This window comes from Colius striatus, chromosome 23 (assembly GCF_028858725.1).
Source record: "Colius striatus isolate bColStr4 chromosome 23, bColStr4.1.hap1, whole genome shotgun sequence".
Taxonomy (NCBI): domain Eukaryota; kingdom Metazoa; phylum Chordata; class Aves; order Coliiformes; family Coliidae; genus Colius; species Colius striatus.
Genome location: NC_084781.1, coordinates 5433252 through 5456172, shown reverse-complemented (window position 1 = coordinate 5456172; position 22921 = coordinate 5433252). Strand labels below are relative to the sequence as shown.

General features: G+C 42.6%; 1 protein-coding gene across 1 annotated transcript; it reads right to left on the bottom strand.

The window, feature by feature from the left end:
* Window positions 1-2467: 2467 nt before the first annotated feature.
* On the bottom strand, window positions 2468-14604 carry POU2AF1 (POU class 2 homeobox associating factor 1). The gene is made up of 5 exons (XM_062014203.1): window positions 14539-14604; window positions 4615-4742; window positions 3877-3919; window positions 3515-3786; window positions 2468-2814 (listed from the first exon to the last, which is right to left on the bottom strand). Exons 1-5 carry the CDS (start codon window positions 14552-14554, stop codon window positions 2503-2505), a joined length of 771 nt encoding a protein of 256 aa, XP_061870187.1. The 5' UTR covers window positions 14555-14604; the 3' UTR covers window positions 2468-2502.
* Window positions 14605-22921: the final 8317 nt, after the last annotated feature.

The window sequence follows — 22921 nt, the reverse complement described above, 5'->3', positions numbered from 1 at the left end:
CTTTGGGGATTTTAAGCTCAGTGTTCCACTAAACTATGCCACAAGCCCCAAAAGGCTTGACCTTGAAACTGGCCACTTCCATGGAAAGGGCACCGTACCCTATGTGTGCATCATCCCTCGGGGAGACAGGCTTGCAGGTGTTGGTGACCTCTCACCACCCAAGGTAACAAACAGCCTCCTCTAATCAGCGTATTTGTAAACAGCCTCTTAAGCTCTACTTTATCAAAACTCCCAGTGGGAGGGACTGAGTCCTCACCATTTGCATAGGACAGAGTTGTCATAACCCATAGCAGTTGTGGGCTTGCTGGTGACACAGCCCTTAGTGTCAGGGAAAACACTTCACTGCTTCACTTTGGCTGCCTGTCTCTATTTGCAACAGCACCAAGCATGCACAGGTAGCTTTCCAATTCTCCTTTCCTTATGCACAAGAGAAGATCACCCTACAGGTAGCTGTACGAGCCCTTGGGTTTTTTTCACTCCAGACAGCAACATTTGATCCTTTTTAGTCAGAAGGTGGTAGGCAGTTGTTTCTTTCCTCGGGTAATTTGGTACCCCAAAGCCACACCCTGCAATGTCAGCAACTAGAAATGCAACTTTATGGCTAGTCTTGACTTTCAGTTGAGCTCAGCATTGGTTGTGGCTATACACTCACATATCCCCAAGAATGCCAGTAGAGGATAGTAGTGGTTGAACTAACACCTGAACTGAAGGAGTGCTTCTGAGAGTAAAGACTGCTTGAGTCCTCTGGGTTATATTTGGGTTGTAGAGTTCCTCTTTAGTTTGCCTTAACATGCAAAATTAGCAGAAAGCCTAACAACCAGTCTGTTGTTCTAGCCTATACATACATTATTGAATTGATTGATGACTAAACCAATGCTGGGTCACCATTCTGGACAGGAAAGAAAACACTCTAGGCATGTGAAAGTTACTGTAGATCTTTATTGAAAAAGATTTTATCTTTTTCTAATCAGAACAACCCAGAAAGAAATTCTGAAACAGTTCATCATTGTTTTATATTCACACACACAATTTACATACATTGGAGTGAAAGAAATTGAAAAGCAATCTTAGCAACCACAGGCTTGATTCACAACTGCGTTATCCCAGTTTTGCCTACTTAATACCTTTGTTCTTCTAAAACTGGAGTAAGCAGTGGTGAACTAAGCTCCTTCTAATTAATTTCTTTGCTGGGTTTTTCTGCAAATATAAGCCACTAATTTCAATGCACCTGAGCTACTGCTGTTTTCAAAACACTTTATGATCTATTGCTCATGCCTTCCAGAACAGTCAATATTAAATAACACAATATGCTTTGAAAGTCCTCAAGACTCTCACCCTGAGCTTGCACACTTCATTCAGTCATGAACTGTACGGTCACTTGAAATATTGCCTGGGTGGCAACTGGGCACCAGGTAAGAAACAGTATAATAAATTATTTTGCAGTTAGTCTTGCAAATAATAAAATCATTTAAGGAGCCTGGGCTTTAGAAAGCAGAAAAACCCAGAGAAATTGTGTTCACCACTCAAGAGTCTCTTGTTTATTAAGAAAACAATAAATTGAGTTAGAAGGGAATGTATCTCCTACAAACATATTTGCCTGTGGCACAGCACTCCTGAACATCAACAACAATATTTACATTTGCATCGAAGGAAAAAGTAAAGCTACTCATTCTCCAGGAAAGAAAATCAGAAAGCTAAAGGAAAATGCATATACCTATAGGCCTGAGAGACCACAGCACAGAGAAACTTTCCATAGCAATAAGAAACCAAAAACATTCTGCAGCTGAAAGAGCATGACTCCAAACCAATCCATGCCTACATGGCTGTCTTCCAATGGCAGACAAGGTGAGACCTTCAAGTTACACCTCTGTGTGAACTCAAACATTTCATCTAGGCTACTTTGAGTTGCTCTGTAAATGGACTGAATGCACTGGCATTTAGTTCAGCTTTATTGGCTATTTGTCTCCAGACTAATGCACCTACCTGCACCAGCAGAACAGAACCACTACATGTCCCTGTTTTCCAAAGGAGCAGTTCAGTTTTGAAAAAAATGTCATTTTAGGCCACCAAAAAACCACGTTTTCTAGTGGCTTGGATCAGGTAGAGGTTCCTCCATGGACAGGGCAAAGACAAGCAAACAAGGCTGAGCTCTGAAAAGCAGTCTTACTGAGTTACACCTCACCAAATGCTACAGTTGGCCATGGCTACACTATCTGAGAATGAAAGTTGCCTCGTGCTGATGCTGAGCACAAGAACTATGCAGTATCAAAAGGCTGCTTGGGAGAGATATCTGGAACTGTAACAGCAGAGAAATTTTGTGCTGGGCCCCAGGACGAAGCAAGTTACACACAACAGACAAGTCTCGGTGTGCTCGAGGTGGACAACAGAATCACAAATACAGTTTCCATCCCACCCCCAGCCTGCTTTCCCTCTGTACTCAAAACTCATGGTAGTGCCAGGTGGAGTACTGAGTAGGTGAGAATCAGGCCCCAGACGTGCAACTTAAAGCCCTTCAACAGAGAGAGCATGGTTTAAAACATACGTATCATTATCTTCATCTTCTAAGAGCAGCTTCTCAATGGGCAGCGTGCCGATGACTCGACGGGCATCCTCCAGCTCCTGAGGGGCTGGTTCGGGGATGGAGATGGGCAAGGGCACAAACTGAGGCCCCGAGAGCGTGGAAGAAGATGGCTGGTACTGTAAAGTAGGGGCTGGCAGTGCAGAGAGGGGCTGTGCCCATGGGAAGTACGTGAGAGGTGGCTGCTGATCTGTCACCTCGAGCTGAGGCACGACGGCAGGGGTGGTGCTTCGAGGCTGTTGAAATAGAAGAGAAATAAATGAAAATAAAACAAGTGGCCAGGGGGAGCAGGGGAAGGACACAGAATAGATTAAGGATTCTCAGTCTCACTTCTAACATCCCTTTTCCTGTCTCTCTGAGTAAAGTGTTATACTGAGTGTGACAGTTTTCCCACGCTGGCTCCCATGAGACTGGTGACTGTGGGTGTCCCAGGTGCTTGCTGCCAGCAGCTTGCACCCATGTCAAGTTCCCTCTAGCTTTCTGTTCCCACTCCCACCCTTGCTGTAGGCCCCTGAGACAGCTACACCCTGTGCTAAAAACTGCCTTCTTGCAGTCCTGGTCTCTCTTGTGAATTGACTGCATGGGCACAACCTTGCTGCCACAAGGCTGAAAGCAGCTTATTCTGCCCTCTGTGAAGGTCCATCCTGACCAGCCCCTGGCAGCCAGAGAAGAGCCACATTTGAAATGATAGCCCTTTCTCCCTAGAGAACACTAAAAGATGCAGGGATGAGCCTTTGCTGCTTCAGTGTGTCAGATGTAGCAATGGAAACATTAAAATAAGCTGCTTGACTTCTAGCCAAACAAAATTCTCTGTCCTTCCCTAAAGAAGAACAAATCAAAAACACGTGGCAAGGATGCAAACACACACACGTCTCCCGTGGCTCTTGCTAGAAATGGGGAATTTGCTGTCATTTGTACCTAAGTATTTTGACTTACTGCAAAATTGGTGATCAGAGGTTGAGAAGTGTAAGTCAGAACAGATGAAGGTCCAACCAGTGTGTAACTGGGACACATAGGCTGAACATACATATCTGCTGTGTATGGACAGCTGACTGCTTCATGGGACACGTAGTCAGGATAAGTGGTCCACTGAGTTAAAGGCTGTAAGGATGTGGGAGAAGGCTGGGAGATCCAGCCAGAACAGAGTGCTCCTTCATCTGTGACAGGCAATGCAGACGCAGCAGCATCTATATCAATGCAAGGCTGGCCTGAAAAACAGGAGAGGATTAAAGCCCAGTTCATCAGAGCCTTCCCTGCAGTAGGGCTAACAAACATTTAAAAAGTCAGGGAAACATTACCCATTGGTGAATAGGAAGGAAGTGGCTGATGGGGCAAAACAACCTAGAAGAGAAAAGAAAAACACCCAGGGATTAAGACTGTAAGCACTAAATTCAGTGCCCTCTGAAGAGCATTGAGGAACAGAGCATATTAGCTATTATCAGCTACTACTTCAACATCAGTGCCTGAATATTCCCACCTGCCTCTACAGAAGGGAGAGGAGAGCTGAGGCTGGCAGCCAGTACTCATAACCCCAGCCTTCTTTGTGGGCCCAGCCCAATGTCCCTTCATGGCTTGTGAGGACCTTAAATAGTGCTTAAATCTTGTGTTGCAGAGGGAATTCCTCTTCAGAGAGGAGCCAGTCAGTCTGCTTCCTCCTGGAAGGATAAGCTGAAACTAAGAAGCAGATAGCCAAGGATGGTTATGGCTGATCTCTCTTTGTGCCCTTCAACAAGCTGCTTAAATTCCAAGCCACTTTCTTTCTATTCCTAGGAGTTAGATCCTGACAAGGATCTAATGCACCTTCACCCTTCCATTAAGTCAATGGGTGACTGAAGGTGCCCAGCACCATAAAGAAACTCCATCTGAAGACCTATTCAATGGTACCTCCAGGTAACATGAGGCTGCATTGCCTTCAAAACGCTTTAGAGATGCAAAGATGTTTTTCCTTGCCCAAGTATTGCCAGCTGCTGCCAGGATTGGTCAATCATTTAGCAACTGAGGAAGAACTTTCTGCCTATGTTTATTTTCTCTCCTACCGTTGTAGCTGCCGTTGCACTGGCATTATGAACGTTCCCCCGTTTCCTTTTCAATAGCTCCTTCACTGGCTCTTTGACACGGACACCTTGATAGGGGCGAGGCTGTGGCTGCTGTTCTGGAGCAGAAGCTGAAGGAAAAAAGAAGAAGGGAAAAAAAAACAACCAAGGGGAATTTATTTTCCCTTTACTGCCATTTGTGCAGATCCCAAATGTCCATGGCAGCCGCCTGAGAGCTCATACCCACAAACCCCAATCCGTTTTGTAAAGTAAAGTTTTTGGCCAGCTTAAAAGGCTTATCACAAAGCCTTGCAACAAGTGAAAGCAGAGGAAACACAGCTCATCATAAACCCATACTATCAACACATATTTTACACAAAGTCTTTGGAGGTAACTGATAGCAGAAAAAGCCCACAGGAGATGAAAGTTTAGGGAGGCCCCGTGTTTATAAAGCCACTGATAGCAGTAGTGGCTACCTGCCCCTTTTGACTGCACTTGGATTTGTAAATATGCTAATTGATAAATTTCCATTTCTAAAGATCACCACTGGCCTTTGGGTTTGTAAAGTACAGTTGGATATTCCCCTCAAATCTGAAACCTGAAATATTATTCCAGCCAGGAAGCATTTAATAAGATTTACACTCTGTGCTCCACGGCTCAGAACACGAGGAACTGTTTTACTCCTGGTCATCTCTCCTGGTTGCATGCAATCACATGCACACTGAGGTGTTTCTGTTACACTTTTCTGGGCGGGGGGAGAAAAACAGAGGCTAAATACAGACATTGCAAGTCAATCTCAAAAAGCATTCTACAGAATAAATAGATCTGGTTTAATTTTTGGATTTTTTTAATGAAATACTTCTTTCCCTTCATCTTTGTTCTACCATTAACTCCTTCTGACTCACTGCATACTGTCTAATCTTGACTGGCCATTATGGTACCATTTTGGCTCAAGGAGCACTAGGTGTTGAACTGTTGTCATTGTTTCCTTTCTGTGTGTTGGGAAAATGCTTTGCTTTAAAATAGCAGCTGAAGAAAAGACAACTTTTCAGCCCTTGCCTGATCTACTTTTGCTTTCTCTGGACATTCTTTGTGAGACTTTGAATCAGGTTACTTGCATTTGCACAAATCTTGTGGCTTTGGAAATGCAGCTAACAAAGAGAAATAAGACCATTTCAATTCTCCAAAAATCATCCATAGGGGCTTTTAATAGAGGGCATGTTTTGCTTTTTAAATTGAATTGGTATTATTTTAACTGAACACAAACAGTGCTAAATAGACAGTACTAAAAATTGCTGTGGTGTGAGCTGTGCTGGGAACTCTGAAAAGGAGCTGAACACTAGATGAAATAGAGTGTTACAAAGGTGCTTTCTTAGTCTTATAAGAGAGGTATTTACATTTGGAAATTATTTATTTGTACTTTATTGAAAAGATCTTCAGTCAGACATCCTTGCTGCTCTTTGTGCTACTTGAAAACATCAACTCCACCAAAGCAGACACAAGCTATAGATTGCATGACAGGCAGAACTGTACCTCTTGGGTACTATCCCTGAGTCATCACATTGATCTCAAAGAGCAGCCTCCTTGCAGAATTAGGGTGGGGAAGCATGGCAGTTTCTAGCTCCAGGTTTGGGGGATGGGAAAGAAGAAATTTACTGTAAAAGCTGACAAATATACCTCTGCAGAGTTTCCGGGGTAAGCAGAGTAACCAAAAAAGAAAAAAAAAGAGAAGAAAAAAGAAAAAAACCACCCAAAGTCTGCAGAACGTATTTCGGTTCCCCCAAGCTGACCTCCAGAAATAAAAATAATGCTAGCACAGCTGCTTTTCCACTGCTCAAGTGTGTACCAGGTCTGAGCATTGCAGATGAACTGCAGCAAAATTACTTGTGGCTTCAGTAAAGTAAAAGAAATATCATCATTGAAAAAGAAGGTATTACAAAATACCTTTGCAAAGGAAGTCCTTGGATTTAGTAGTCTCTGACTCCTTATACCACTTTTGTATTAATAAAGTATTATAAAGTCTGCTTTGGACCAAGTTTCAATTATGATTTTAAGTCCTGAGCTGCAAATGCACCGAGGTCCATGTGCCCAAATTCCATTGAAATGAATAAAAGGAACAGCAGCTCCTGTGCTCCAGTGCCCACCTAATTCTAGCTTGTCTCATGCAACGCAAGGACCACAGAGTTCCTTTGTAGGTGCTGGACCTTGATTGGCAACTGTTCTCTGAAGTTAAAGCAGTATGAAGCATCCAAAGACAAGAAAGAAGAGAAGGAATCTAAGCCAACCAGTAAGAAGCTCTGCAATAGTTTCTATGTGTAACTGTATTTTATCTCACTGCAATGCATTTGCTAGGCTGCCATAAACCCCATCGTGTGTATGTGTAGGCTTAGGCTCTGTGTATCAATGTTATCGCTTACTCTATTTGTTGAATGTCAACACAAGTCGAGCACAAACCTTGAAGACCTTTGAGTAATCTTTCTAAGTGGCTGGGTAACACAAGAGCTAATGAAAAGGTACCAAATGCAGCAGTCCCACTAGCTCCAAGTAACACATGACAATAGAAGGAAGCCCATAATGATGTTTGATTCCTGACCACTCTGCAACTCTGCCTGAGTGTGTCCAGACTGCACAGACAAGGCTGAAGGTTACCAGGTTCAGTGGACTCTGGATGAAGATTTGACAACTTCATCAGTATTACTGTTAAGGCCAATACACTCATTTCTACACTGGCTATCCCTCCACCAACTAGTTTGCACCTAGGAAAACAATATAGTTTTTCCTTCTGGGTATGAGTCTAAGAAAGTAGCAGGCACAGCCAATATGGATCTTACAGTTTGCTTTCAGAGAGCAGCTCCAAAACCTGCTCTTGGGCTGACAAGAGCTCCAGGAACATGCTTCATGACACCCTTTGACCCAGGTGAGCAAAATGCTGAGCACGCTAATATATTGGGTGGTAATCCTAGGAATCTTGGCCTCCAGTTTATGCTTTGGAGAGCCCAACTGAGCAATGTCCACAGCATCCAGTGCAACAGTCAACAGCACCCCATTTTTCTGCATGGTATTTGTCATCCCCAGATTTTTGTCAGTACAGTATCTACATGTAGATACAATATTTTTTAAAGATACTCAATAACACCCATGGAATGCTGCTCTGAATAAAAGGACAGGGAAAGCATACCAACATTGCCCAACAATTACACCAAGCAGCTTCAAAACACATCTTCCTCTACATTTTTATTTAACTATTGCTGAAATTGGAGGGAAGATAATGACAAAACAGCTGTTGGAAGACTGCAAGTATTGAAGTGTGACGAGTTTCAGATCACTAAACTTCATATTAGCACCGCTGGCCTTCACACACACATGAACTGCAAATCAGTTTAAATCTTCGTCCCTTCAAACAAGCCAGAACAATTTCCCATCAGGCTCACTTTTAGTTTGAAATATACTGCTGCTCTTTAAGAGTTTGCACGTCTGCCTACACCAGCAAATGACACACTGGTCACTGTTTCAGGAGATTTACCGTTTCTTTGCTCACACACTGACATGTGATAAGTTTATCAATTGATCAGCGTTAACAGTGTAAATATTTTTCTCTTTTCCTCTTTCACTTCCAGTATAACAATAAATGGGAAAGAAACACAATTAGAGAACTTTTTTTCTTATTTGCAGTAACACCAAAAAGCAAAGAGCAACCCTTACAAGAAAAAAATGATTTCAATTAACCAACTAGTGAATTTCTGGCTTGAATGCTGAAGAGCAAATTACATTTGGCAGTTGCTGACATTTCTCTCATATACAGTGAACTTTAGCTAATAAAAGAAAAAAGTGGCTTAGCTCTGCATACATTACTTGGATGCTTAAGACTCTAATCAAAACCTTTTTACAATAAGACCTCAATGCCCATTCAGCAAGAGATTAAGTATTTCATCATCCCTGTCTGCATTTGGCTTTGACATTAGATACAGAACCCTCAATAAAAATACTGTTAAAGTATTAAAGCTAGTTCTATTACCTGGGTCTGCTGCTGCTTTGGAAATGAATTAAGTGATCAGAGCTGACACCAGAACTGAAATGGCTGGTTTTGTGATTTTGATAATGTTCCACAATAGATGATGACTGTGAAAAGCACTTTGTTAAGATGTAGCTCTTAACAGCCAGGTTTGTGTGACAATTATTTAATTCCTAGTAGAGGATCAGCAAGGAAAGACAAGGAGATCTAAGTCCAATTCTTAGCTCTGCCAGGATCCCTGGACAAAGTTAAGAGAAGGATGATCTAACTGGTAGATCTCTGAAGTTATTAATCTCCCCAAGGACAAGTGCTTTAATAGAACTGTCAAAAGCAATTCTCAATGGTTTTAGAAATCCTGCAAGGGAAGACCTGCAGTACTTGGGTAGTTAGATTCCCCTTGAAAACTCAGAACTTTATAAATCTGTACAATCAGAAGAAAAACCAGCCATTATTCCTTTCATCTGACTGTCAGTCCCCACAGGGGTGTTTAGGTGGTGCTGGAAAGGTAATCCAGCTGCAGCAATTCTCATGGCAATGGCTAGCACTTGGATGCTTTGATACTAATCACACCATCAGCACCAATTTATGGAAGGCAGTATATAATGTAACATTTGTTCAGGTCTCTGTGCTCCCTCAAGGACAGCCATCCAGCTGGGAGGCTTAAAGTGCCTTGCAGAATAAGGGTTCCCTGGTCATGACTGGAGATGATGAGCCCTGTCCTTATTTGCTGGCTAATTACAGTTTCTCTCTATATGCAAGAGTGAAAAACAGTGATCTTCCTTTATCTCTGCTTTGTGGTTAGTCCAGGGCAGAAAAACAAAGCACTGGCATTCATTTAACTGTTCAAGATCCCAGTTAGTAACATGACAGGGAAAAAGGTTCTTCATTTCAACCTCATCCTTAGCTGTCAGCATCCTCCTGAGTGTGTCCCTTTTTGAACTGATGCGACTGATTAGTCAAAAATGAAACACTCTGAAGTGACCCATCTGGAGCTCATGCCCTTGGAAACAAAAACCAGGGTTTTTTTACCAAGATCCATTTTAGTAGGTTGTGTTGGTGGTAATGGACTTGAGTGGCTGGTTAAGTACCAGGTCCCCGCTACCTGATCTAAACTAACACAGACCTGAATAATTCTCTGTCTGACATCGAGAATGTGCCCAGACACAAAATCAGGTGTACAGCCTCGCCAAATACATCATAAAACAATGCAGAAAATGTTTATCTGCATTCCATTTGGCTATTGGTTGCTTCATTATCTTGTCCATAGCCTTTCCATATGAAGTGATATGTCTCAAGGCCCCAGGTTTGCATGTCAATGCTCATTGGAAGGACTGAACACACAGCTCTTTTTGTGCATCTGACACATCCCAAAATGACCATTATTTTTGTAGACAAGTCTGCCAAGGAACACTGAACTGGAGTGGATTATTGTCTACACTGTTTGTCACGCCATGGGTGTGTATTTCAAAAAAGATTTAGTTACCACAAAGAACTAAGCAAACATCTGGGCAGGAGAATCTGCTCTACAATAAACAGCAGAACTCAGAGCACGAGCAAAAGAGCAGTGACGGTTCGTTGCTCAGCATAAGGAAATGAACTCAGGAGGATTCTGAGCATAATTAAATCAACAGACTGAATATTTCACCTGCTTACCAACAACTCAGCACAGCATTTGACTAGGTCTCTTTCTGCTCTCTTACATAGCACTGTAGCTACCAGTTAGTGAAACATATTAGTTGACAGGAGTTTATTTCAGAACGATGCCCAGTATCTTTCTTTTCAGACGTCTATCTGCAGTTGGATGATGCCAAGAATCAAATTAGCCTTTGATTCTAGCAGATCCCTCTGGGTGATCTGAAGGAGTGGAAGTCAGGAGAGCACTGTGAAGAACCTAAATTCTGCTCCAACATAAGGAATGTGTTGCAGATTGGCAAACAAAATGTTAACTTTTTGTTTCGATCCAGGTGGAAAAAAAACCAATCAAGGGAACATCTGAAGACACTTGGGAAACAACACGAAAGGCTGGCTAGTAATCCCTGCTGCTTTAATTATTCTAACCATAAAAAAACTAGAGCTTCCAAGTGCCCAATAAGAGTTGGACACATTGGCCATGTAGCAGTGAGGGCTACTTGAAATTATCTGCTTCAGAACAAGAGAACCCCTGCTACAAAGAGGAAGCTGAGGTAGACAGAAAGTGTCAACCATAAGTCTCATTCGCACGTCCCAATTCCTCCCAGCCCATGATTCTCTTTCCATTTTAGTAATGCAAGCTTTCCATTTAATTGCTTATGTGGTCATTCATAGAGCCTGACACCTGCTTTGTAAAGCATGGATGGGCTCAACTTTCATACTATCCATTTTTCCCAGTGGGGTTTTACCAAAATGAAAACTCAGAAGGTGCAGCATATTGCAGTTTCACCTCTCAGTCTCCTTATCTGATACTTTCAGAAAGGCTGTATAGAGCTTCACATCTGTTAAGGACAGAAAAGGCATTATGCACTTAAAAAGCATTTGGGAAGAGGTTTTCAAAGGTGCATATCTCAGCTGCACGGGAATCCAAGCAGTTGGCAAGACTGAATGTTTGCCTTATGGACTGCAGCAGGAGTTGAGTGTCCAAAGCATTCTGACCTAGCCAAACACATCACCTAAATGTGAAGCTCTTGCAGAATTTCAACCTGCTCGAGCACCTTCTCATAACAGAAACCATTCACACAAAAGGCATGGTCATTTGTGTTCAAAATACAACGTGAGGCAGCCATCCACAGACAGACACGCAGGAGGAAACTCTGCTTCTGCCCATTAGAAACCTGCCAGCCCTGAAGGGTTGCCAGGCTGCAGAGCAGCCCTGCTTCCATTCAGCAGAATCCTGCCAAAAGCTGGGAAGCCCCAGCCAGTCACTTCGCTCCTGCCGTGGGAGGGGACGATTTCAGGGTGAGACACTCTGGGGTTTTGCTGAGCGGAAGCTCTGGGCCCCACTCCTGCAAAGAAGAGCACTGTGCCGTGACCCTAGGGAGCGATTTCCAGCACACAGGGCCAGCCGTGCGAGACTCCCTGGAGGACAAGAGCCTCTGACCATAGCAGCTGAAGGCAAGGCCCGTTGCTTTTCCTTCTGCTCCTGCAAAACCTTCTACAGGTGTTCCCCTGAAGGAGTGGGAAACTGCCCTGTGGAAGGCGGTCATGTGAAATGCCCTCTGGTGAGGTCACACCTATTTAAATGAGTTCTTGTATCACTCTTGGGCTTTCAGTTTGCAAGAGTTTTATTGTTCTTTAGTGGTTGTTGTTGTGGGTTTTTCTAGCTGAGGAAAATGTATGGAAATTACACCATTCCTTCTGGAACCTCTTATTTTACTAAAACCCAATTTTAATCCAGGTCAAGGCATCCTGATGGAAGAGGTTGCCAGGACTTCTATGTAGTCTTCTTTCACACAGGTATAGACAGAAAATTCTGCCTCTTGCTTTTTTACTTTCAAGCTGACACTGAGCTTCTCTGGAATTGCAAATGCAGCTCTGACCAGGGAACCAGCTCTGTACCAGCAAGGCAGGAATGCCTGGGAGCACAGTACCACAGGTATGCAAAACAAAACAACTGCTCTTGCCAGGATTGGAGCCATCTGTTTCTATGATCTGCTTTGTCCCATACTTGGGGTAAAGCTTCACCCATGCCTCAGAAGGTCCCCACAGTCTTACTGCCTATCTATCCAGGATGCCCTTTGGCCAAAACTCTTCCTATTTCCTAAGCAGGGAGCAGAGCAGGGCTTTTATGCTCTCATATTAGCCCAGGGCCATGACAGCACACACCAAGTTCCCTGGCCAGCCATACTGCCTCTGCATCAATTTATCCTTTAGAGAAAGCCAGTGGCTGCCACGTGGTCACCAGGACATCCATGTGGTCACAGGTGGTTTGAACCAAAGGGTGCAGGAAACTTGAGGCCACAGCTGGTCACACTAATGGGAAATATGGGTGCACCAGAGACAACAGATGGAAAGGCATGGAGAAGCCTAACTCCCTGAAGTTAGTTCCTTTGTTAGTCCCAAGTTCCTTTGGGACCTGGCACCTGAATACTTGTACTGATCTGAGCAACTACCCATAGTTGCACAGGGGGTTTCCAGTAGAGCAGGCATTTGCACCCAAGCTGCTTGCATCCCAGTCACCAGAATACTCTTCCTGTCTACCTTCAAGGCCAAAGCACATAATTCAGTACCATAATGGCACAGAAAAGAAGTGGGGTTAATAACAGTTCCGTGTCAGAAAAAGGAACTCTACCCATGTAATGACACAGCAAACAAAGGCAGCAAAAGCCAGCAGTAAGTACAGGCTCAGCCAAGCAGCCACTTCCAGAATGTTGCCCTCAGTTTCTTCTGTATCTTAGTGAACATAACACCAGGCTGCTCTAGCACCAGCCCACGAGTCAGAGAGAAGTCTGTCCATTCCAGCAGCTGCTTCAGCTGACTAGTGTGAAAAGGACTCCCTCAGAAGCACAAGTCAAATCAAGGTAATTGCTACATCTCATGTAGGCTTTAAAAACTGCCAGGAAGCAGTGTGATAACAGGAAATTAAAGTCATGAAAAGCTCAGGGGGAAAAGAAGGACAGGTAGGTATTGGCCAGAAGTTGTTTTGTCTAGAAACTATCAACAGGGAATGGTTCACATCAAAGATATACATTTTGATCTCTTCTCATGCAGACTTGTCATTCCCACTTACCTTTGAAAGCACTACCTGTGTCAAAGAAAAAGCACAAATTAAAAAAAACAGTTACCAGTTCTGTCCTACCTAAAACATCAGGTTATTGGTATTGCTTTGTCACTGCAGAGAAAAAAACCCACACAAATAAACCATCAATGGATTTCTGAGATGGAAGATTAAAGATTTTAATCTAATCATCTTCCAGTACACTCTGCATCGTATACCTGCTGATTCTGAAGCGCAAGATGAAGAGGGAAACAAGGTGTGTTGCCATTGTGCTCTCACTTTTGCTGCTTAGTACTTTTCAGACAACTTGGAACACAACTGAACAAGCAGTGAGAGATTCTTGCTACAGGATGTTACTACCTTCTACGACATAATTTCACAAATATACATTTGAGCTTCCAAAGTCTTCAAACAGAAAAAAAGAAGCAGGAGAAATGTGCAAAATAGAATTAACTGCCAATAAGCTCAGAAAGGCATACACATATTAAACCAAACTCTGAATAATCTACAAGCTATTACATTAAAAAATATATCTATAATGTTAGTTCCATAGCAGAGAAGTCACTGGAAAATATTTAAGGAATTAGCTCCTTCCCTTTAGGAATTATTTGAGGCTGATGAAGCAGCGTGGTGAAATGCAAAGGATGGCAGCGGAGTCGCAAAAGTGAGCATCAGCTACAGATCCATACAGTGAGAGTGAAAACTGGCAACAAGCAGATACCTACCTGCATTATGATCAGTAAACTATTCAGTAAAGGTGGGCCAAGAGGGGTGGAATTATCTTGAAAACAAGAAAACTGATTTCCTGTAGAGTCATAACCGTATTGCCCTCACCTGCTTTGTTCCTTATCTTTTTTATTAGTTGAAAAAAAAGTACATATCAAAAAAAGGCACAGAAATAAGATTTCTCACAGGTTTCACTTTTAAAAGGGAAAATTTTCTGGTATGTAACCACCGTAACCTTTGATATAATACCTGCATCCTGTTTTTGTTTTTATGAATCATAGTCTTCCACTTGATTCATAGTGATCAATGCCAGCGAAGCGGCAATGCCGCCCTGTCTTCATATCCCTGCTGGAAAATTAGCATCATGCCTTATCATTTCCCTCTCTTGAGCCATGCATCTCTTGCAAGCACTGCCTCCCATGCTATGCTAATGCTTACTTATTCATTACAACCTTCAGCTTTTATCACACTCATGAAAAACAAATCAGAGCTCACTTACATTTTTGCCAGTGCATATTCTGAGTCAGGACGGGTCTTTTTGTCTCTTTGATGAAGAAGGCTTGGCTTTTTAATAGCTAACGTGTGTTTGACTCCTGTACGGAGATGTGATAACTGACTGTCAGGATGTTTCTTTCAGCTTTTTAAAAGCCCCACGTTCCCGCTGAACCCTGTGATGTCATCACATCCTCCAACCACAACCACTTCTATATTTTCCCTTGTTCTATGTTGTTCTTCATGATGCTAAACAGTTCCTACAAAAGCAGTGACCTCTGGAAGATATTATGCACAAAAAGGCACTCGTTACCACCAAAATGTCTTTGAACAAACAATCAAACCTGGAACCTGCCACTCACGGGTCTTTTTGGCCCTCCAAAATTAGGTCAAAATGTTGTAGAGTAGAAAACACGAGTCTTTTAGTAAGATTTTGCCCTCCTGCGGCACTGAAGATGATCTTGTTTAACGTAAGACACCGTTCTGCCGCTCCAAATGGCCTAACTATTAGTTCCAAACACTTCAGCTCACATGCCACGTCTGTCTGGCCCTTTAAATGTGCAACACTTTTAAAATACAAAACTTGAATGTTTGCTCCTGCCTTATGAGAATCTCAACTCCCTGGGGCCACTAAATTTGAACTCACGAGGAAACACCTGTAAACACTTCAAGCCTCATTAAACGAGGACGTCCTTCATTTAAAAAAGAAACCTTTTTTTTTCTGTTTTGCTTTTATCAAAATACACCACTTCCTACTAAAGAAGAGATGATTCTTCTAAAAGAGCTTGCAAAGCCAGAGGAAGGCCGAGAGATTCTTGTCATTGGAGTTCAAGTAAATTCTTAGCATCAATAACAGCACCATTACCCATTCACACAATTGCACAAATGTAACCTCTTCAAGCTCTTAATGTTCTTTCCTCTAAAAATCAGACCACGGTGATGCATTTTCACAAGTAACACTGACTTAGGAGCTTCATTTGCAGAGAAGTGTTTGTTGAAGGCTGCACAGTGAGTTTAGGATTTTGGAATTCCTATATTCTTGTTCAGTTTTTAATTCCTTAACTGCCGTGGCCTCAAAGCTTGCTCTCACAAATTTCTCCTCATGTAAAAAGAAGAAGGAAGAATCTGGTCTGTTCTTTGGCCAGAAGTCTTATTAAAAGAATTCCATCCTTTTAGGGATGCCAAGCACCTCTTGGGAGTAGGTCCATTTTGTGAAACATTTTGCAACATACTCTTCGTGTTGCATTTAATGGAAAAACCAAGATTAATCAAATGAAGATTCATGCTTAATTGTGTTCCTTTCAGTTCAAAGGCTTGTAAAAAACACCAAAACCACCCAAAATCCAAAACTCACAAAAAAGGCAACCCCAAAGCAAGCAGAGTGCAAAGAACTAAGGAATGTGCACCTCCACATTGCTGCCCTACAAAATAGCACCCACCTCCTCAGCTCTCAGGCCCTAAGGCATTGTTTAGCCATGTTTTGCATATCTGCATTAATTCTTATCATCAGCCACACACTATAATATTCTCTTTGCTGTTGAAGTGCATGTCAATAGCAAGTAATCTGTTAGCTAATACTTCATAGATGAAAATGTAAGTCTTACTCATGGCCTAATATAGCCAGATGAAGTAAGGAAGAGTATTGAAACTGGCTTCAGGGGCATTTCAGTTACATTAAAGAAGGAAGAGCCACGTATCTCCAATATGAAAGCAGTACCACATTTCCCCTTGAACTAATGGAACCTCATTTTAAAAACCTCTTAAATTTGTAGAATTAAGATAAATGCTTGTAGTGCAACAGAAAAACTCATCCTAACAAGTTATATTCTTTGGAATTCAGGGCCCAATGGTGTATCTAGATTTGCTTAAAGCTTACAGCACAAGGTAATCTCAGGAAATGCTGGGCAGAGCTCTTGCTCGAGTCAGTTCATAAGACAATGTCAGAGGATGTTTAGAACTGTATACTGCTGCAGTTTTCTTCTGGGAATACCTGAATTCTGACATCACAGAGCTGCTGGAAAACAGCATGTTAAACCAAGCTTTTCGGCAGGCTTCTGCCAGGAGCAAGATCTTATTTATAATTATGAGAGCACAGTCTGTGTACATTTGCATTCTGCAGAGTAGTTGAAGCACAGCAAGAATTCTACACACCAAGCCTTATGTTTACCTGAAGGTAGGCCACATAATATATGAATATAGTTTAATATTTCAGAAAACTTTGTGGTCTGCAAAACCAAACATTTACCTTTGAGAGTCCAATAACTAGATTAATAGATGGATCTCTACCTCATACAGTGTTTAAGAGACAAGGCTTAGAAAAGGCTCTTATACTTCTTTCCTAATAAATCAAGAGAGAGAATACAGGACATGAAAAGTTAAGCCTCATTTGAGGCACTAAGATCTGACAGCTGACTGGAAAAGATTTGCTATTTCAGATTACAAATTCTATAACCCATCCCTTTATTTTGTAGCATGACATTATTTGTGAAAACATGGCAAGAAATGATCCAGAACCAAAGCACATAGAGGATGAGGCTAGGATTAATTCCAGCAAGCTTATGTAAATCACATCAACTAACTTGGAAGCAGTACATGACACCCCATTGAAGTCCTTTGGCAGAACTAAAAGAACAACAGGCATCTCCAGACATGAGTCACCCATGTCCAAACTTCTAAAGCACGTTTGAAGAAAAAGTGTCACTTTAATCAAAAAGGTGGAGGGTGAATTAAAATAAAAAGGAAAGATCATTTCCCATTTTCATCAGAAGCTGGGGCTGATGTGAAGGTCACTAGGACTCCATGAGTCACAGCAAGAGGGAGATCATAACAACCTGTTCATAGAGATTTACCAGGCAGGACAAGAGAGGCTTTTAATGAGAGCTGTAATAAGTCTCAAAGACTCTGTGTCATGCTGGAATTTACTTCATGCCCACTGAACATGCTCTAGAAAAAAACCCAAAGGACACCTTTCTGATTTCACATGGGTTCAGGAAAGGATCTGGTACAGATACAGAAGATGGCATCTCCTGCTGAGACAGCCCATTCCAGCAGCTTTACAAGTTACACACTGAGAAGTGTGCAGCAACTCCACATCAATCAATAGTCCTGAGTAGTTCATGTGGTTTTGTTCTGTTCTTGGGAATACTTCCCCTCTAAAGAGACAGACACTGCAAGGCAAGGCCATGTGGACATCTCATTACACAACACAGACTGATGCCGCTCCAGTGCTTTGCCCAAGGTCATGTAAGAAACCTGTAGTAGGGCTGGAAACAGAAGCCAAACTTTTGGGGACAGCCTTGTCTACAAGACTGCTCATAATTATGTGCTTCCTGAGGAGTGAATCACCTTTCTTTTTGAAATACTGTAAGAAATGTTGAAGCAAGGGTGGTACAATAAACTTGGTGAGGTTTTTTGGGGGGGAGTAATTTTTACATGAGCCTCTCACTTTGCTCTTTGAAACAAATTCTCATTCATAGCTCAGCTTTGATACAGAACAAATGGTGCAGCTTTCATATATGCTGAGTGCTAGAGTCCTTGGGCAGTATAAATCACCACAGGCCTCATGACCTCGCAGTGAGGATCTGAACTTGAGGCATTTCACATCCACTTCAGGGTTACTGCCCATATTTTTTCACAGTAAGAAACATCCCATGCCAATCAGGTCTAACAGAAGATGCAAAGGAGAGCATGAAGCCCTTCATAACTCCTGCACACAGATGCCCAAGTGAAGCTATTTCCTCAAGAGAGTTCTGACATCTAGAGTAAAAAGGAAGTAAAAAAAGACAAGCCAACCATATTTCTGACACCAAGACTGTGTCTGCACTTAGAGATGAATTTCCCATGAATAAGCACTTGTGTTTTCTATCACACATCAAGTTGTAGAACAGACCTTTCCAGAAGTTCTTTGTACTTTATTCTCTTTAGGAGATCAACTGGTCTTGTTCCTGAGCTCTCAGGTTTACCCTTCTCCAAAACCCAAATCCAAACCAAAAGCACCACTTCTTGAAGCTAAATATGCAAGCTGCTGGTAGCAGTAACACACACATGCTCAAATCTACCCTGTCCTTGCTGCTCCCTTCCTGCTGCTCACACACGATTCATGTTCAGCCCAATCTGTTTACAGCCTACCCGTTCTCCTCCAACACTCAGGTGTTTGTCTGTGAATGAACAGAAGTCACCATTAGTTCAAGTTTCCGGTACTGAGTCAGGCAACAGGAAAAATAGCTCATAGCACTGTGTCCATTCTAGAGCTGGAAGTGAGACATGAATTAACCTTGTCTGAGCCAGCAAGAGGACAAGGATCAGTGCTGATGCCACAAACCTGGGCTGCTGTCCTTGCTTACAAAGGCAGTCTGGGAACACAGGCACACTACTGTGTATGTAATGCATGCTGAAGCCCTCAACCCTGCAGTTATGAGTTCAGTAGAGCTTGTGGCTGTGCTTCTTGCAAGTTGCCTCTGACTGAAACGCTGACAAGTGATCCTGCACGAGCTGGCACTGGGAGCAGTTGCACAGACTCTCCCATTTCACATGTCACATGAAGCAGATGGGGTTCAGGGGTGAAAGGAGCAGGGCATCTTCGTAACTTCCCCGCCTACAGTAACACCAGGTCTGGTGACTCGCTGGCTTCCACAGCTTGTGTGCATCAACACAGTGAAAACCACCAGTCCAAGCTATAGGTTGAGAAATTACACACAGAACCACCCTGAAAATAAACCTGAAATTGGCAGAAATCAAAAGCAGACCTCAAATGATTCACAAAGAGAAAACAGGATTAAGAACATCATTGAATGTTACGTATGTAAATCGCATGACTGGCTCTGGAAGTTGTTGATATGAGACAGCAGGAACGCTTGGTGTTTCATCAGTGATAAAAGAGATACAGCATAAAGGTTTGTTCCATGCTCTTACTGCAGACCCAAGTGGGCTTTCTTTTGCAGTGGTTCAGCCTAGAAGCCAGTAAACGGTTTCACTAAAGAATGTGGTCCCTCTTTGTTAAGTGTGACAAAGCAAAGCATTTCCTTAAAGAGTTCTTATAATCACATTTTTTCATACCATCTCTTTCTCCCCACAGAAGCAAAACTAAAGAACAAGGAGGACTTTGTGTAGCCTGAATTCAGTGATACTTCTCACGACCTACATTTGCTGGTTTTGGAGATGGGTTTCATTCAAAATTCACGTCACTGATGACACGAATTTCAGATGAAATTCACTGTCTGAGAATATCTGCTTTGATTGGATGTATGCTAAGGCAAGTCCTAGAAAGGTATTTTAGTTAGAGCTCACATAGCATGGGCTGAATTCAGACAGTGGAAGACACCCCCCTCAGAAGTATTAACTCTTGAAAAAGCCAAGCCAGCTATCCAACTCAGCAGAGTATTGGCCCAGGCTTGACAAAAGCAAAGCAACCAGCATTTCTTCAAGCTAAGGGCCTTAAGCAGGTGCTAGATACTTCACTGTCAGATCAGATTTTGTGCCAGAAACCACACTGGCAGAATGCTTCATTTAGAACACGAGCCAAGGCAAAAGCTTGAACCCTGATTGTATCACAAAGAAAGTCAAGTCACCAGTGCTTGGTCCCTTCTGGAAAATATTCATGCTGAGAGTGCTCTCTGAGCACGTTTGCCCCCGGAGTTTCATAGAGAAACAGGCCACAGCAGCTTTGGCAGCATCCTCGTGCCTGTCTTACCTTGAAATGTACCATGTACAGCTGCAGAGGAGTGGGCAGAAAGCTACAGAGAACAACATCACTGTACAGAGCTGTGAATCTACACAAAAGTTCCCATTGCTTCATTTAGCATTTACTTTTCCGTGGTCTCCTTCAAACATCTGGGGAATCCCCTCGAGGGTATAGCTGATTCTGAAAACTCAGGACTTTGGCTTTCCCAGGACACAAACAGAATGGGAGGTCAGAAAATTCTCTCTGCTGCCTGCAGGACTACCTGCAGATCTCAGCTCATCTCTTCATTCAATGAAATCTCTGCTTAGTCTAGGGGAAAGGACTCCATTAGGAAGTTGGAGGATGGAGTGAAATAGCAAAAGTTGAGAGGAATGTCCTGTCAAGCACCACCTTTTTCATCATCGTTTGCAAGGATACAGGTTTGTGGAGGCTGCACACAGAGCTACTAATGGGACTTTAGTGGGAATGTCAGTTCCCCCTCCTAAAGTCATTGATCCCAATTTAGAAAACAAGACCTGTTAAATGTTCATTTGGCTCTCATGCTTAGGAGAGAGCACAAGATTTTCAAACTGATTTCACATTCAGGTGTAGAAAAGGGAACTAAATACCCCCCCACACACACATACCCCCTACACCCCCACCTTACCAGCCCCAGGTCCTGGCCAGGTTACACTGAGAAAACCTGACTTTGAGTTTGCAAAGTTGCAGCAGAGGGCTTTCAGGGAGAACTCTTACCAAGGTCCTTGCCTATTGGACAACTGGTAAGAGAGAATGGAAAAAAACTCCATCTAGACTAAAATGCAGAATTAAAAGCTTGGTAAACTGGAAGCATTACTGCCCACTCTAGAGAAGTGTGCAGAGCTGAAAGCCATGTCCTGGAAGGGGAATTCTGAATGTTGGCTGTGCTTTGCAGGAACAGAAGACAGAATGCCAATTTCTTTCCCACTGCCAAGGGAACAGCCACCACCTGGGTCTGTTATAAAGTCAAATAAATCTCTAGAAGTGATTGCTGGAACTCTCTCGTCATCCTCACGCTGAACTGTCTGCAGGAACTGATTGTGGGTTCTCACTGACCACTAGTTCAAGCCTCTGCTATGTGCAGGCTGCCTCTGCAGGGTTCCTTTACCTTCTTCTGAAACACAGTGCTTCTAGTCACTGTAAGAAAAGGATCCTGGAGGGAGTTTGTCCCAAGTGTACCCTTGTTTCACTAATATTTTAGTCCCCTCTAGCAATTACACTAAATTAATTAGTTTAAATGCATCATATGTAGAAGTAGAAAAGTTCTGAAGATGGAAATATTCATAGGGGTGAGAAGGCACATTTATCTGGCAGCTGAGAGAGCTGAATGTTATTCATGACTCACTCTAGGAACTTGGAACTCAGCATCCAGGATGTTATGTGTGTCACTATCCAGGCAAATGACAATGGAAGCATCCAAAAGCAATGATGATGTTGTGCCAAAGACTCACTCATTCTCATACCCTTATTCTCCTTTCAGTGCTTTATACACCACCCTGCTGACTTGCATGTATATACTCTTTTTTGGTGTTACTGTGACAATATAAAAATGCATTTTGACCAAAAAACTAAATGGTTGGCAGTGAAAAAAAGCCACATCAGCAAGTGTGAGTGACAAATTTCTATGCCCTGGTATAGTTAGTAAGACAAGGGCTTTGCATCATGAAGCAAAACTGCTCTTTTTTTTTTTTGGTTTAAATAATAAGCACTTTGAGAAGAACGTTGCACCTCTCAGGGTTTAGTAAGATGTGATGTGCAGTTTCTGCAAGTCATTGGGAAAATTTCAGCAGTCATTTCGCTCAGAAAGTTACTCAAACATATGCCAGCCTTTGGATGCAGAGGTGTGTATGAACTTTTGAATCATCTGGCTCACTTACGTAAGATAAACAGCTCCTAAACCCTCACAGCCAGCACTGCACCAGTGACTCCAGAAAGAGCAATGCCAATCGTTTATTGGAAGTTGTTCTCTGTCATCAATAGCATCCAAAAGGGCAACGAAGCACAAGAAAAAGCTATCATTTAGGTAAAGCCCAACGAAATCCACTTTTGAAGGCGGTAATTACACACAAAATTGCTCCTTAACACATCTGTGTTCTTTGGGTGAAACTGCCACCTACTGGTACCTCTCTGGAAATCCAAGTGGGTTCGGGGCTGGGCACTTGTGTTACCAGACTGACAAAGCAAAGAGGAGATCTGCAAATACACAGATGCCAGATCTTCCAGCTCAGCCTTAGCCAGTCTGCTCTCTAACACTCGCTACAGTCAGGAATGACATAGCAACCCAGAAGAAAGATCACATTACCCAAAAGCCTGCTCCAAATCAAGTTCCTGGGTTCTTCTGACACTAGGTTGGTAACAGAAAGAACATTAATTAAAATCAGTTGTCCTGTTTGTCTCAAGGCCACTGCCAACACTTCTGTAAGGGACAATAAGGCCTGTTGCTGGGACTTGGTAAAATCGGAGAACAAGCCCATAAAAATAATTCAGAGGCCAGCTCTTTGCTTTCCTTCATTCCTGTGCTTTTTATATCTTAAAATTTTGGAATCAGCATTTTAAAAAGAAAACTGTAGAGCAACAGGCATAGCCAAACTGGGTATAAGAGCAGCATCACTCTTGAGCAAATACACTTGGTGCTCTGTTCTGACTTTTGGCTAGGACAGCTAAACTGCTGTATCTCTAGACAGATTTATGG